Raw genomic sequence first — 14,312 nt, forward strand, 5'->3', positions numbered from 1 at the left:
CCCCACCTTCCGCCACTGTAGCTTTATTGTCTTTTTATATACCAATTACTGTCCCTTCTACTAGAAGGTAAGCTCCGTGAGAATGGAATTTCCTCGCTGGTTCCCCAATATTGGGCAACCGTGAGTAGGGATGGAGAGCCTCTTTCCCAGAAAAGAAACACCTGGCCTCAAGTGCCTAAAGGCCCTAGGTAACCGCTGGTGGTGGGCGGAGCCAGAGCGTGAGCGTCGCCTGCCCGCCGGCCCATGGCTCCCTGCCTTCCTCTCTTAACCCAAGTTTTCACCGTGTACCTGGGACCCGGAGGCTGCTGCCTGGACGAGAGCCTATACTTTGTGGCTAAAGGTGAGACATCAGTGACTAAAGCCCTGAAATTAAGTCAAGGCGTGTGCCTATGTTGAGCAAGTCCAGCATGTAAAAATCTAACTTTGTATCAGCTTCTAATTGGTTTCATTATCAAGAGACTTAACCGGGGCTGCTGCTCTTGTTTTCAAATCTTTACTTAGGGTTTTTCAAACGATTTCTTCTGCCTTTGTGATAAGATAACCATAGAAAATAAGGATATGCTATTTATGAAAGAATCACATTTACCAGCGCATTTTCTAGAATTATGTGTGCGGTCTCTGCTGGGGAAAGGCAAGCGGGCTCGCCCGGCCACCGAGCAAAGGTGCGGGCGACAGGGCCGCGGTGGCGGGTTCGGTGGCTCTCTCCGACTGTGAGTCCCGGGTCCCCCGCTTCTCCCGCCCGCTCGCGCTGCGCGGAGGCCACGCTCCTGGGAAGCAGGAGCCGCAGAGGTAGTGCGGGACGAGACGCCGGCTGCGGACGTCGCCCCACCCCCGTTCTCAGGGCGCTTGCGCGATGCCGGAGAGCTCCCGGTGGCCACGCCTCCCCGTGCGGGTATTTCGGCCCCCGCCGGGGATTGTAGTCCATGCGTGGTGCAGGCCTGTCCCGCTGCTGCAGGCAGTGTGTGGTTGAGGACCTGGGGCAGAAGGGCGTCGGGAAATGTGCTGGTGTTTAGTGAGAACTATCCGAGTGTTTTCCCAGCATCCGGTTAATCTTGCACTCCTGTGCGTAAAACCGTCATTAATGTGAGGTAGGCATTAGTGTCCCAATTTTGCAGACAGGGAAACTGAGCTTCAGAGGTGTGACAACGCTCTGGGGGGTGGAGGGGCTGTGGCTGGAAACCAGGTTGCTCCTTCCGCCTGGCGGCCCTTGGCCGCGTGTCGTGCCTCGGCGCCGTCTGCCTAGCGCGGCAGTAGCTTCCGAAGGGCAGTGCCGGGCGCCCTGGGGAGCTGGTCGGGGATCATCGTCGCGCTGTGCTCGGCTCGCAGCGCCAGGCGCGGGCACGCGGCGCTCAGGCGGCGCAGGCCGGCCGCGCTCACGTTGCGGCAAAAGTCCACGTGCAGGGTCTGCAGCGCGCGCCCGTGCGTCGCCACAGCAGCAAGCGTGCGGTTGGTGACGCGCGCGCAGTTCTCCAGGCGCAGCGCACGCAAGTGCTGGCAGCAGCGCAGTAGGCGCACGAGGCAGTCGTCGGTGACATGGCCGCATCCTGAAAGCGTGACAGACTCGAGGTTGGGGCACCTGCGGAGAGATCGTAGTGACCCGGGGAGGGGCCCGCGGGGTCGCGATTTGCGTCTGCCCTGGGCCGCGCCCGGTCCTGGAGCTCCCAGGCCAGGTTGCCCCCTAACAACGCTGGGACTCTGCATATTGTGGGCACGGAAACAGGGAAAGGGACTCAGCAAGTTTAAGGAACTTGGCCTGCGATGCCGCGGCCAGGATCAAAACCAAGGCTTCTGTCCCATTTCCCCTACTTTCTACCTCTCCATTCCACCAAACTTTAATCTGTGTGGCTTTCAGCCTCGTGAGCCGCCCCTGGTCCTGCTGTAGGTGGACAACTCTGGATGTTCTTGGGTTCTCTCCGGACTTGTTTGCTTTGGGGTGAGAGAAGAGATGCTGGGTGACCAATCGAGTCTAGCTTCAAACTTAGGCCTTGATGCTCCTGGGAGGATGGTCAGGTGGGAACAAGGGTTTCCTGTAGGGTGGCTTAGAGACAGGCACGTTCAACCCGTGAATCTGGGGTCGGGACATTTCTTCCAGTGTGCCTGGCTCTGGGTTCTAGAGCCCGGGTTTCAGCTCAGTTAACTAAACAGTTATTGCATGCCCACTGGGATGCCAGCCTAGAAAAGGTCAGGAACCAAGAGTGAAGTGGGTATAGTCAGGGCCACTTCTACACAGTTTGGAGGCTCCTCTGCCTCAACCTAACCAGCACCTGCTGCTGAGAAGAATCTTGAGCAGAAGTTAGATTTGGCTTGTTTGCGGTGTGACCTTTGCTAAACCACTCACTGAGCTTTAGTTTCTTGGGGGAAGTGGGGCAGGCACAGCAGGAAGGGAATAATGCCTACCGGTGGGGTTGTAGTGAAGATTGAGATGGGGGGTGTAAAGAGCCTTAGGGCCTTTTGTAGGCAATTGTAACTCACTTTTTCTGGGAGCACACAGAACCAGACAGCTTTGCAGTCAAGAAGGACCGGTCTCGTGGGCAGGGGCCTTGGCTCCCTGTAGCCAGAAGGAGCTGGCGTCTAGACTGGGGCTTTCCCTTTCCTGATAAGCTTCTCCCTTAACCCCCTGACTGTACCAGACTGGGCACCACCTCATTTCAGGCACTGAGCCCATTCCACCTCCCCAAGTTCACATGGCTTCTTTAGTCTTCGTATCCAATCTTCTGTCTACACCCTGTTGTGTGAATGAGGGCTCAGGTAACTTGCCTGTAACTTATTTGCGCTCTGACCAAGGACAAATGCCTGAGCTGTGCTAGTCCTCCTTATCTGTCAAGCGGGAGAAATTATCACCTTCAGGGTGGTTATGATGATTAGGTGTTTAAGCCACAAAGATGGTGAGTGGTCCCTTTTGTTGTAAGAACCTTTAGAATAATCTTGCTTGTAGGAACAAAACAGAGAAAGCAGACTCCTTCCCTGCCATCCTTCCCTGTTTTCCCGTCTCTCCCTGCCAAGAGCCGATTGCTTAAAGAACCAGATTTGGTGGATATTAGTATCCACTGTGTGCCAGTGCTACTGTGTCATTTAATCCTCTTAGCCTGTGAGAAAGGTGACTTAGCCCATTTTAAAGATCAAGAAAGTAGGTTGAGAGAGTGTAAATGTTTGGGCTGGGCTCCCATGGTTGGACAGGAGCAGAGCGGGGAGACTCCGCACGGAACCCTGACCACCAAGCCCTTTGTTCTTTTTGTGTCACTGGGGCCCCTTGCTGCACCCACATGGTGCCACGAGGGGCCTAATCCTTACCTTGTCAGCTCTCTTACAGCAAGAATGGAACAACTTGAGAGCAGGCGTGACCCTCCCCTATATGTCACTCCAGTCTGATTTCCGGGCCTTGTTAAACCCATCAAGATGGCCTCATCCCGGCAGGGCCTAGCCAAGATGGGCTTTTCTTCCTGCTGCCTTAAAAAAAAGGCAGGGCGGGGCCACCACACTGTTTGCTTTCATTCCTGTCATGCTGCCAGTAAACAGCAGCTTTTAAACCTGGGTGGCAGCAAACTGGCGGAGCCTAGTGTGTTACCAACCAAGAGTGCTCTTCCTCAAAGTCAGGACAGGACTGGTAAATACAGGCTGAGAGAGAGGCTGGCAGCGGAAGTCTGCTTGTGTGGGCTACCTTAGGCAGGAGGGTGAGACCATGGAGGGTTGCCTGTGGCTCAGCCTCTACCCATGGTAGGCTTGACGGATGAGTACAGGATGTATTTGGGACATACTTACATCAGAAAATTAGGGGCAGCCTGGGTGGCTCAGTCGGCTGAGCTTCCGACTGGCTCAGGTCATGATCTCGTGGTTCCTGAGTTCCAGCCCCACCTCGGGCTCTGTGCTCACAGCTCAGAGCCTGGAGCCTGCTTCGCATTCTGTGTCTCCCTGTCTCTCTGCCCGTCCCCCATTCATGCTCGCTAGCTCGCTCTTTCAAAAAATGAATAAACATTTAAACAAATTAATTTCGTCTAAAATTCAAATTTAACTGGATGTCTTGCATTTTTTTTTTCCTAAAATCCAGTAATCCTAGGCTATGGGCAAATCACATGATCTCTCAGAGCTTTGATTTGTTCATTTATAAAAATAGGCCAAAACACCCTTCCCTAGGGGTACAGTGAGATTAGTAAATTTCTAATGAGGAAACCATTCTTCAATACCACCACCCCTCCTCCCCCTGCAGTCTGGCTTGGTTCGACTAACCCAGAGCACCCTTGCTCTCCTTCCTTAGTTGCATGTCACAAACCTTGGAGTTTGTTTGCTAGGGGAAGAGTGGAGGCAGAAGCTAATAGCTGAGTCTAAGAACCTTTCCCAGGGCCTGACCTTGAAAATAGAGGCCCAGCCAGACCCCCTGAGGTCTTAATGGCTGCCAGGGCAGACAGCTGCCCGAATGCTTCCTCCTTGTGGCAGAAGCAGCTCCAGGACCTGTGAGGCTAAGAGGAGGAGAATCCCCACGACTGTACTCATCATCCTCTGGGGACTGTGCTGTGGACAGGCTGGGACATTCTGCCTTGGGCCTAGTTAGATTCTCCCCCAAATGGAGCTATCTTGGTCTTGTGGTTTGTTCTTCCCTGTCCCCCAGAAGTCTCCTAGAGCTCTAGAATCCAGACCCCACCAAAGCCAGCTCTGCTCAGGAGGTGGCCTACCTGTCGCACACCTGGAAGAGGAAATCATTGACCAGACTCTCATGCCGGCTGCAGATGGTCCTCTGGAAGGCGCTCTTGAGCCAGTCCTCAATACTGCACACCTGCACGCGACTAGAGTACCAGCAGATGGAGAGGCTCCTGAGGGCTGGGCTCAGCAGGAAGTTGTCCTTCTTGAGTTCTACGAGGGAGTGAAAGTGCAGCAGGGGCCAGAGTGTGGGGTCCTCAAACACGTCCTGGAGCTGGGGGCAGGTCCTGGCAAGGTTCTTCCTGCTGTCCTTGTCCAGGAAGGAGAAGAGGTGCAGCAGGCACTCCCGGTTGAGCTGGGTGAGATGCATGGCGTGCAGCAGCCACAGTGTGTGGCCGGAGCCCGGGGACCTGCCCTACCTCCTGCTCCTCCTCCCCCGCTCTGGGCTGGTGGACATATATGGTTGAGGAATGGTGTTTATTTTTGGCTAACAACTGGTGCTGAAGCTCTGAGAACGGAGCGGGGGGGAAGCCAAGATCCAGACATACGTGTAGCAGTCTGTGGTTCGGCTTATGTTCAGAGGAATTGAAAATCCTGGCAGAAAAGCAGGCTATTGAAGTTAAATAGCTTCCTTAAAAGGGATTTCTTTCCCTTTTAGCTGACAGTGGTGCTTAGCAGAGAGCTCTCTTGGCTCTTCCCAAGGCACTTTCATTGGAGGGTGGACTGCCAGACCACCTGTCTAGGCCTGCAGTCTCCGCTCACTGGGAGAGACCCTAATTATAAATTGTGTTTTCATTTTCTAGTGTATCAATAGGAGTCTTCTGTTTGACTTAGTAGGAAGCAGCCTGTTGTCTAGAGAGCTAAGGGTGACAGTTCTGTGTGCAGAGGGGGAAGGTGAAGCCATGGGTAATGCCCCCTTTCCTGTGAGTTTTGCAGGCCAGGCTGGACCACCTTCAAATCCTGCTACCCTCCACCAGGCGACTGGACTGCCTTGGCCTCCCAGCTGGCTGTTTTTACCTTGAGTTGTGTCGCAAAGCTTCCCCTCAAGTAGCTTAGCTGTCAAGGTTCTTCTGTGTGTATTTGTGGAACCTTTTAAGCTTCAGTTTACCTGGCTTTACATCTTCCTATTTTTCCGGCTAAGAGCCCTGCTGTATCTCGTCTGTATTTCCCAAAATGTCAGGATGGATGAGGTAGCTCTTAGTACAAAACTGCCTGAAACAATTCTAAGTATTTTAGCCTAAGCTTGCCCTTTAAGCCAGCCACACACCATCCTCTTTGTGAATGCCTTCATAACCGGGCCCCTGAGCCTAGGCAGGCTGCCTGGAGGCATCATCCCTTAAGTTCTCCTTTCCTGACGTAATTTAGATTTCTCAGTACGTGGATCTATTTTTTAATACTCCACTCCCACTCCCCCCGGATCCTACTGTATTCTGCTATTGTGAATTACCGGCATTGTATGCCCCTCTGTTAGTTTGTTTGGGGGAAGAGGCCAAAGGCTGCATGCTGCCTCATGAGGCATGAACCAGATATTTCTCTGCTCCAGGGAACACCATCTAAGAAGTTAGCTTTGTTCATTCTCCCATTTGATTGGAATTGGACATAAGGGGATACTAGGTGTCCAGTTGTGTGGCTATAATGCAGATGAATGCAGACTAAGGCTTAGTCATTCCTGGTGCAGCTTTGCGTTTGAAATAAGCATGATGCAGGGGCGCCTGGGTGGCTCAGTCAGTTGACTGACTTCGGCTCAGGTCATGATCTCGCAGTTTATGAGTTCGAGCCCTGCACTAGGCTCGCTGCTGTTGGCACAGAGCCCACTTCGGATCCTCTGTCCCCTTCTCTCTGCCCCCCCTGGAGCCCACCACTCTCTCTGGGAAATAAACCCCAAACAAAACAAACCATAATTCAGCTAAGGAAACCTCTGAGACACCAGACTTAGCGGTCCCATGTGCTTGGTTACCCCAGCACGGCCAAGGCGAAGTGGAAGGGGTGACTTTTCTTAAAAACATACACCAAGAGACAGCTAAAAGAAGCATTTCTCAAGGAAAGGGTCACTAGTCACAGCTAATGTTCCAGACTAACCATTTTAATGGTTCACAAGTACAGCTGACAGCCACGGCCCCTCTTTGGCTCTGGTTGCACTTAGCCAGTCTAACGGTATGCTCGGCTGGGTTTTAATAGAAAGCCTTACGATCTCCACTTTCCCTCCCAGTTCCTTTCCAAACCAGTACTTTTCAGAGGGCTGACCTCTTAGAAATAGGTGGTTCTTTGAACTTCTTAAAAGGTTGGCCACTGGCAAGTCCTTGTGGTCTGTTGTGGCATCCACAGAGTCCTGCGACCCTGCTGGAACAGTTCCAGGCTGGCAGGGCTAACGTTCAGAGCCTGGGGGAGGGGAGGAATATGCCGGAACAGGGGGTGGGCCCATGGAGGCAGGCGCGCCTGCAGGGAGGGTCTGGACCGCCAGGGTGCTGTTGACAACTGCTGCTCCCAGTTGGCCTGTAAGCCTCTGACCAGCACAGCTGCCTATGGGAGCTGGAGGCAAAACCATGTGCGCTTCCGGCACCTCTGTCTCCAAAGGTGGAAGACTGACAGGAGCAGGCCAATAAGTAAGAGGGAAAAAGGAGGGATGTGGACGGGGGAGAGGGGGATGGTTCTTGTGTTTTCATTCTCCAGGGACCATGGGGGCAGAGGGGTCGTGTGTGTATGTGTGTGTGTGTGTGTGTATATATATATATATATATATATATATGAGCTTACTGAAAACCAGAATGTTTATTTCTTAACAGTGGCACTTTATTTGCCTGTCTTACTTTATTTAAAAGGTGACCAAGAAACATCCTTTGCTCAGAGCCCAAAAGCCAGTTCCTCAGGGTGGGGTCTAGCTCTGAAGGAGGCAAGCAGACGGCACCTGATAAGATGAGCTGTGCCAGGAGAGGCAGGGTGATCTCACTTCGCTCTGGTGCACACGGGCTGCTCCTCCAGCACCTGACTGCAGGTGCCAGGGTGTCCCTTCCCGCCACTACCTGTCCCTGCAAGTCACTCCATCCCGGCCTCTGTACTCTGGCAGCCCCAGATAGGGAGGGTTGAGAAGCAAACTGCTGACTGACTGACAAGGCCCATGGCTGGAGCAAGTGCACCATTACTTCCTTGGCTCCCATGAAAGGAGCTCAGAAATAATAGCCAAGAGGAAAGAGACCAGAAATTTAATGATACGTTCATCCATAAAACAGTTCAGGTTGGTGAAGCAGAAAAGGGATGTGATTACAACATAAATGAAATTAGTCACTTGCACAGTTAACCCTCTCGCATCACACAAACGAGGCTTTCGCGGCAAACGGTCACATCAGACACAACCAGCACCGGCGGAGGGCAGGGCGCTCTGGAGTCCATCATGCTCAGACCCGCGAGGCGATGCGGAGACCTTGCCCTCCAGCATGACCCACCACGTGGCTGCCTCTTCCTGCACCGCAGCCCGTTCCTGTGGCTACACCCCAGTCCCCTGGGACCGGTGCCCTGGCCGCAGAAACAGACGGCTCACGAGCCTTTTCAGGGCCTGAGTGAAGAGGCCACTTGAGCCACAGGGTACATGAGGGAGTTTAGGGGACGCTGGGGGCCGAAGTGGGAGAAGCGTATCTAAATAGACTTATGTACACTAAACCAATGAAAGAGGTTTGGCTGTTAAGAAATAAAGATGTCCCCAACTGCAGAACCAAGCTGCTGAGTAGGTTCCCCAGGTGAGATACACATTTAACACTTGACCGGGGCGTGTACACTTGACTGGTTTAATTCTATTACATTTGTCATCACTAGACACTGAGTAGAATACAGTGGATAAGCAAAGGTTTCTCCACCATGGAGAGAGATTTGTGTTGCCACAAACTGTTTCTATCACCCACCTGTGTGGGAGGACTTCTGAGGAAGTTTTCTTGTTCCAGGGGAGAGGTGTGACAGCATGAGGCACCGCCTCAGCATAAGCTCTCTGCGCGAGAAGCCACACACACACAGACGACATGGCACAAGGGGAAAGCCCTGAAGAGCACACAAAGATCAGCTTTTAAAATAGGTGTGATAAGGCTACACAGTTAAATTTTGTAAATACGAATAGGCACATTTACATCACTGGTGTTCAAATGCACAGTTCAAATGGATCCAATCACTTTTCCAAACAGCCTTCCTTCATAACACCATTCAAACATTCTGCTTAAGTAAAATCAAGCACTAAAAATACTCTAAAAATTCAAAGAGGAAATGTGTCCATCTCTTAAGCCAATGATGTTACCTGTCTAAGGACCACCTTCCCCCAGCAAAGCAGTCTGGCTGTCACTAAGTTCCTTTTGGTACGAAAAGACAGTTTTTCTCCACCAACATCAACACTGCCCAAGGCTTTATTGTTGAAGTCATAGCAGCTGCCCATTAAGAGGGAATAATCTAAGTGCAAATGTTAGAAGTCACAGCTATATACCATCTCAGTGAAAGAGCCTGAATTCATAGGAGATACTGAACAAAAATCAAAGAAGATGCACATTCCAAGTTCAATTACATGTGGTGTTAATATATTAATAGGTCAAATTATGTGAAACTTTCACTTTAGTAGATCAAAAAAGCAAATACCACAAACTTCCTATGGTTCAACCTAATGTAATTTAGAAGTTTAAACTATTTAAAATATATGTTGCCCTCTTAATTATCTTCCTAGACTCTAAGGTGTCAGACCTAAACATAAAGGCAAAGCTTTTTTCTCTGGAGTGAAAATTTAGACCACTGCTATCTAAGAGAACTGCCCTAGACCTAAGCAGTCCTATGCCACACATGGCTGCTGAGCCCTTGGAATGTGGTTTGTGTGACAAAGAAGTGAGTTTGAAATTTAATTGAAAAATATATATAATGTTTATTTTTGAGGGGGGGGGGATGGGAGGGGCAGAGAGAGAGAGGAGATACAGAATCCGAAGCAGGCTCCAGGCTCTGAGCTGTCAGCACAGAATCTAATGTGGGGCTCGAACTCAGGAACCAAGAGATCATGACCTGAGCCAAAGTTGAACATTTAACCTTCTGAGCCACCCACGTGCCCCTAAATTTAATTTTAATTAAAATTTAACCACATATAACTGGTGACCACCATAGTGGATAGTACAAGTTTAGACACAATTGCAGTTTTCTCCTGGCCATGTTAAAGTGTTGAGCAGCTGATTTTTGCTCTGAGAGAATAGGAGATATACCTAGCTAATAACTGAAATGGAGCCACATCTTCTCTTGCAACTTCAAATATCCACCCTGAGGACAGCTGTTAGACTTTATTTTACATTCATGCACTTAAAACTTGACAGTTTTTTCTTTTAATAGAAAAAAACAAGATTACCAAAAAGTCTGGTAGGTTGGCTTAACATGAAATACATTCTGCCCCTTGTGACTTGTAGACACTTGAGAAGAAAATAAAGGCTGGAATGAGAGATGAACCTGAAAACAGTGCCTAGTCCTAAGGTGCAACCCTCTCTGGGAGTCCCTTTCTCTGATTCCTTCATCAGTGCTGCCACTGCCCCCCACCCCACCCCGAAATCAACAAACTAACCTGGAACACTTGCAGAAATCACAATTACCTTTCTTAGATGGAATTCTGGTTCCAAATTTCAATTTGAGTTAAATCTTAATGGAGCCTGTACCTATGTTTCTTGAACACAGTTTTAAAACCAAGACTGCTAAACTCAAGAATAGAAACTCTGTTCACAGTGAGAATATTTTCAGCTTGCTCTGCTATCAGGATAGGCCAGTAGGAGTTGTTAAAACCCAAAGTAGCAAAGACTCAAATTTCCTTCTGGGAAGTGTAGGTGATGGTCAAATCAGCTCTGGAGGTCAGCATCTCAACTTGAGATGGCCAAGCAAGAAATAAGGCAAAAGTGGACAGGTAGTTCCTTCCATCCAGCACCACAGACAGTGGGGGAACTAGAGTCTGGTTCTAAAGGCAAACAAGCTGTGGTCTCCTCACCTGACAGTATCTATACCGTGTAGCTGAGTCACAGACATTTTTAAACACTAAATGTATCTGGTCTTATCTGGACTTTGCTGTACTCTTCTCTCCATGAAAACACACGCAAGCAAAAAATAACCCCGAAACAAAATAAAACTTCAAAGGACTAATTCTTGAATTTGCAGTACAGGTACAAGTGATCCAACAAATTTATTTAATCAGTGCTGATAAGCAGCAGCCTTGAGAGATACCAAGAGCAGCAATCACCTGGTCTACTTAATGATGCTCTCCCAGTTACCTCTTACAATCGAAAAGAAAGATTACTGACAGTCACTGAAATCTTGTGGGCCACAAATGATGTGCACACATGATCCTGGATTTCGAGTCCACCTGATCTCCCATTACAGCTGTGAAAGGCAGCAGGCAGTTCTGCTCTTCGCAATCAGGAACATATCTTGCTTTCAGCATGTGACAGTAACAAAGCATTGATGTAAATGTGCCTCAAAGTGAGAATTGAAAACATTAATATAAAAAAAGTCAAATAGAACTAAGTTCTTGAAACTACATATAAAAACAATTATTACAACTAAAGCAGCAAATCAAAGTATCTGCTGAGGTTTTCTGGTAGAACTAAAAAAAAAATTAGTTGGTGCCCATGTTTAATATGTCACTACCATTGACAAAACTAAACCAAAAATAGGAAATTGAAAAGTGCATAATGAAATTAAATCTCGGATCAAGTATTTACGGAAAACTGGAAATGTTTGTCCGGTATAGTTGACAAATAATGATTTAAAGGAGGTATTAAAGTTTATCTGATCCAGCTTTGGCCTGGCGTTCCACATAAAAAAGGATGTAGGCCTTTGCCTTCACAACGGTGTCTTCATCAGTCAGCGTTACAGTACTGTCATTGAAATGGAACCAGCGACCTTCATGAGTTGCATATGCTGTGTAATGTCCAGAACCGACCCTATAAGGAAACGTAAAAAAAAAATGAAAGAAAAGGACTACAGAAATAACAGAAGGATCTGTGCCATCATATAATCTGTTAGATATGCAATAAATTATAAATATTGTAATAAAGAATAAGCCCTAGGGACTTGTGGTTTAAGATGGCGGACAAAACTCGTGTGTATGTTCCTCAAAACTCAAGGAAGTAACAATGAATGTGCAGGCATTGGAAATAGAGGGAAGAGGGCCATTGAATGAGCAGGAACTGAAGATGTTCTACATCAAGGAAAAGCAGTGTTCACATAGCACTGGGTTAATGGAAACACCAAAGGGGCCAAGGAGCTCAACCTAACAAGCATGGGTCTAGGCTTATGGACACATGGAAAAGTGAGGAACAGATTTCCATCACAGCCTTGGAAAAAACCTGAGCTTAAGAAAGTAATCTGCCTCCAGGAAAAGGCTTTTCTCTTTCAGCATGACCCACCCACTCAGCCATACAGTCAGCCCTATAGTCAGCCCTCCCAGGTGAGAGAAAAGCCTCAGGTAGAACAGACACTTTTCGTAAATGCTAGAGAAACCCTTACCATTTATCAATAATAATCTCATCATCTATTAGGATTCTAAATAGCCCCAAATCATCAAACCCTTGGGGGGGCAGCGGTGGGGACATAGTATGAAAGAAAAGTACTGGGAAGAACAAGCAATTAACCACTAACAAATTTAATGCAGAAAACCAAAGAGCTTTAAAAATTCTTATGAATACAATGGTTTAAAAAAGATAGCGCAACCATAAAACAAAAATGTTTGTTAGGAAAAGGAGTTACCAGAAAAATGGTATTGCCATGGTATTAAAAATGACATCTTCAATTTGGGTACAGATGAAATCCAAATTGGTGATTTGGAAAAATAGGCCATGGCAGTCTTAAGAAACAGAGATGGAAATCATTAAACAATGGTTAAAATGTGGAAAAGAACCAGAAAATTCACTATATAATAGTCACCCCTTGTCCTCAGTTTCCCTTTCCACGGTTCAGTTTACCACAGTCAGCTGCGGTCCAAGAGATGATGCTTTCTAATATATTGTCCAAAGGTCAAGAGAAGCCTAACACTGTCACAATTATAATTAATATTATAATTGTTTATAAATTAAGCTATCATAGGTATGTCTGTATGTACATGAAAAAATAAAGTGTATATATAGGATTTGTTACTATGATTGTAAGCATCCAGTTGGGAGTCTTGGAACGTATCTTTGCAGATACGGAGGGATTGCCACACACGTAACAGGGAGAGAATGGGGTGGAACAAACAATATTTTCATGAGCTGAGGACACCAAAGAGTGTCCCTATCAACTACTAACAGGAATACATCTACTATAATTTCTTAAATCTGAAGAGAGAGGATCCTACAACCTTCCAGTAAGTAAAAAAAGGTTGCCTATAAAGAGATGAGAATCAGACCTGTAGTGGACTTGGCCCTGGAATGATGAAGTCAAGGGAGCAATGTCTACAAAGTTCTGAGGGAAAAGGGTTCTCAACACGGATAGGGGTTTGTCCATGTTTAAAAGTAAAATAGCCATTCTCAAGGAATCAGAAAGCATAAACTAATAACAAAATTACCAGAAAAAAACTATTCAATAAAATAAAAAAATCTTTAAACAGATGATATGAAGTAAGTTACTCCAAATAATTTCCCATTTTCCCCCAATTTAAAAGTCAAATGGCAAAGGAAATAAACAACTTTAGAGTAAAGCCTACTGAGGATTTTGTGGACAAATAGGTTCTCAATGCTGAGCTCAAATGAACCCTTCTCCATTTTGCTTTCATGTGCCTTTTCTTCTAACTTCACAACATCCTCTCCAGAACATTCTTTGACACCACGACTGAAAGAAAGTTCTACCTCACCTGTGTTATGTATCTGAAACCATTTTTAAGGAGTTGATGGAGAATGATCAAGAGTGGTGCAAAATTGCAGGTCTTCGCTGTGCTTTTTATTTATTTATTTTTTTTAGCGTTTACTTATTTTTTGAGACAGAGACAGAGTGTGAGTGGGGAAGGGGCAGAGAGAAAGGGAGACACAGAATCAGAAGCAGGCTCCAGGCTCTGAGCTGTCAGCATACACCCTGACGCGGGGCTCGAACCCACAAACTGTGAGATCATGACCTGAGCTGAGGCTGGAAGCTTAACTGACTGAGCCACCAAGGTGCCCCTTTGCTGTGCTTTTTGAAAACCAACCATAAGAAAAGCCACTGACACACTTACCCAGAACCATGGTGCACCACCACAGCAGCAAGGTCATACAGGCAGCTCTCCGGGCCACTGTTCTCAGGCTATAGAACAAGGGAGAAGACATCCAGGACTGAGTTAGGAGCAGGGGTCAATGACACCCTAGCTCCTATCAATGTAAAGACTTAATTTTACTGAAAAGCCATCTTAGCACCTCCTAGCAAAGGTAATTAATTTACCATACCTCTAGTAAGTAGCATTTCATGTCTAGGCCTCTCAATGGAAATTCTACATAGGTATCAACTTTGTTTCTTAAATATGCAGTCCAGTGAAATCGTTTCAGATGTAAGCATAGTACCTGGATGAGAGATAAGGACAAAGATTGTAAAAAAAAACAAAAACACCTAATTTCCCTTTCAGTAAAATTAGCTACTTGGTACTAATACCTCTCAGTAATATTTTAGGTGGCCTATCAGTTTTTTTTTTCTTTTTTGAACCTTGATAGTACTTTCTTCCACATACCTTATTATGATATTGTGATTTA

General features: G+C 47.4%; 2 protein-coding genes across 4 annotated transcripts in view; both read right to left on the minus strand.

Moving 5' to 3' along the window:
- Positions 1 to 481: 481 nt before the first annotated feature.
- Positions 482 to 6,372, minus strand: FBXL22 (F-box and leucine rich repeat protein 22). Its single transcript, XM_043555226.1, has 2 exons — positions 4,668 to 6,372; positions 482 to 1,576 (listed from the first exon to the last, which is right to left on the minus strand). Exons 1-2 carry the CDS (start codon positions 5,000 to 5,002, stop codon positions 1,240 to 1,242), a joined length of 672 nt encoding a protein of 223 aa, XP_043411161.1. The 5' UTR covers positions 5,003 to 6,372; the 3' UTR covers positions 482 to 1,239.
- Positions 6,373 to 7,817: 1,445 nt separating this feature from the next.
- The window catches only part of USP3 (ubiquitin specific peptidase 3), a 106,824-nt gene continuing 100,329 nt past the window's right edge, over positions 7,818 to 14,312 (minus strand). For all 3 annotated transcript variants that reach the window (XM_043555224.1, XM_043555222.1, XM_043555225.1), the window contains 3 exons: positions 14,013 to 14,126; positions 13,805 to 13,872; positions 7,818 to 11,561 (listed from right to left, as the gene is read on the minus strand). In XM_043555224.1, the coding sequence (XP_043411159.1) occupies positions 11,396 to 11,561; positions 13,805 to 13,872; positions 14,013 to 14,126 (348 nt within the window). In that variant the 3' untranslated portion in view covers positions 7,818 to 11,395. The remainder of the gene's footprint in view (positions 11,562 to 13,804; positions 13,873 to 14,012; positions 14,127 to 14,312) is intronic.

The sequence above is a fragment of the Prionailurus bengalensis genome, chromosome B3 (genome assembly GCF_016509475.1).
Source record: "Prionailurus bengalensis isolate Pbe53 chromosome B3, Fcat_Pben_1.1_paternal_pri, whole genome shotgun sequence".
Taxonomy (NCBI): Eukaryota; Metazoa; Chordata; class Mammalia; order Carnivora; family Felidae; genus Prionailurus; species Prionailurus bengalensis.

Coding starts and splice junctions, on each gene's coding strand:
- FBXL22 (XM_043555226.1), bottom strand. CDS start 5,002: ATGCATCTCACCCAGCTCAACCGGGAGTGCCTGCTGCACCTCTTCTCC. Junction 1,577..4,667: donor CTCTTCCAGGTGTGCGACAG/GTAGGCCACCTC, acceptor ATCTCTCCGCAG/GTGCCCCAACCTCGAGTCTG.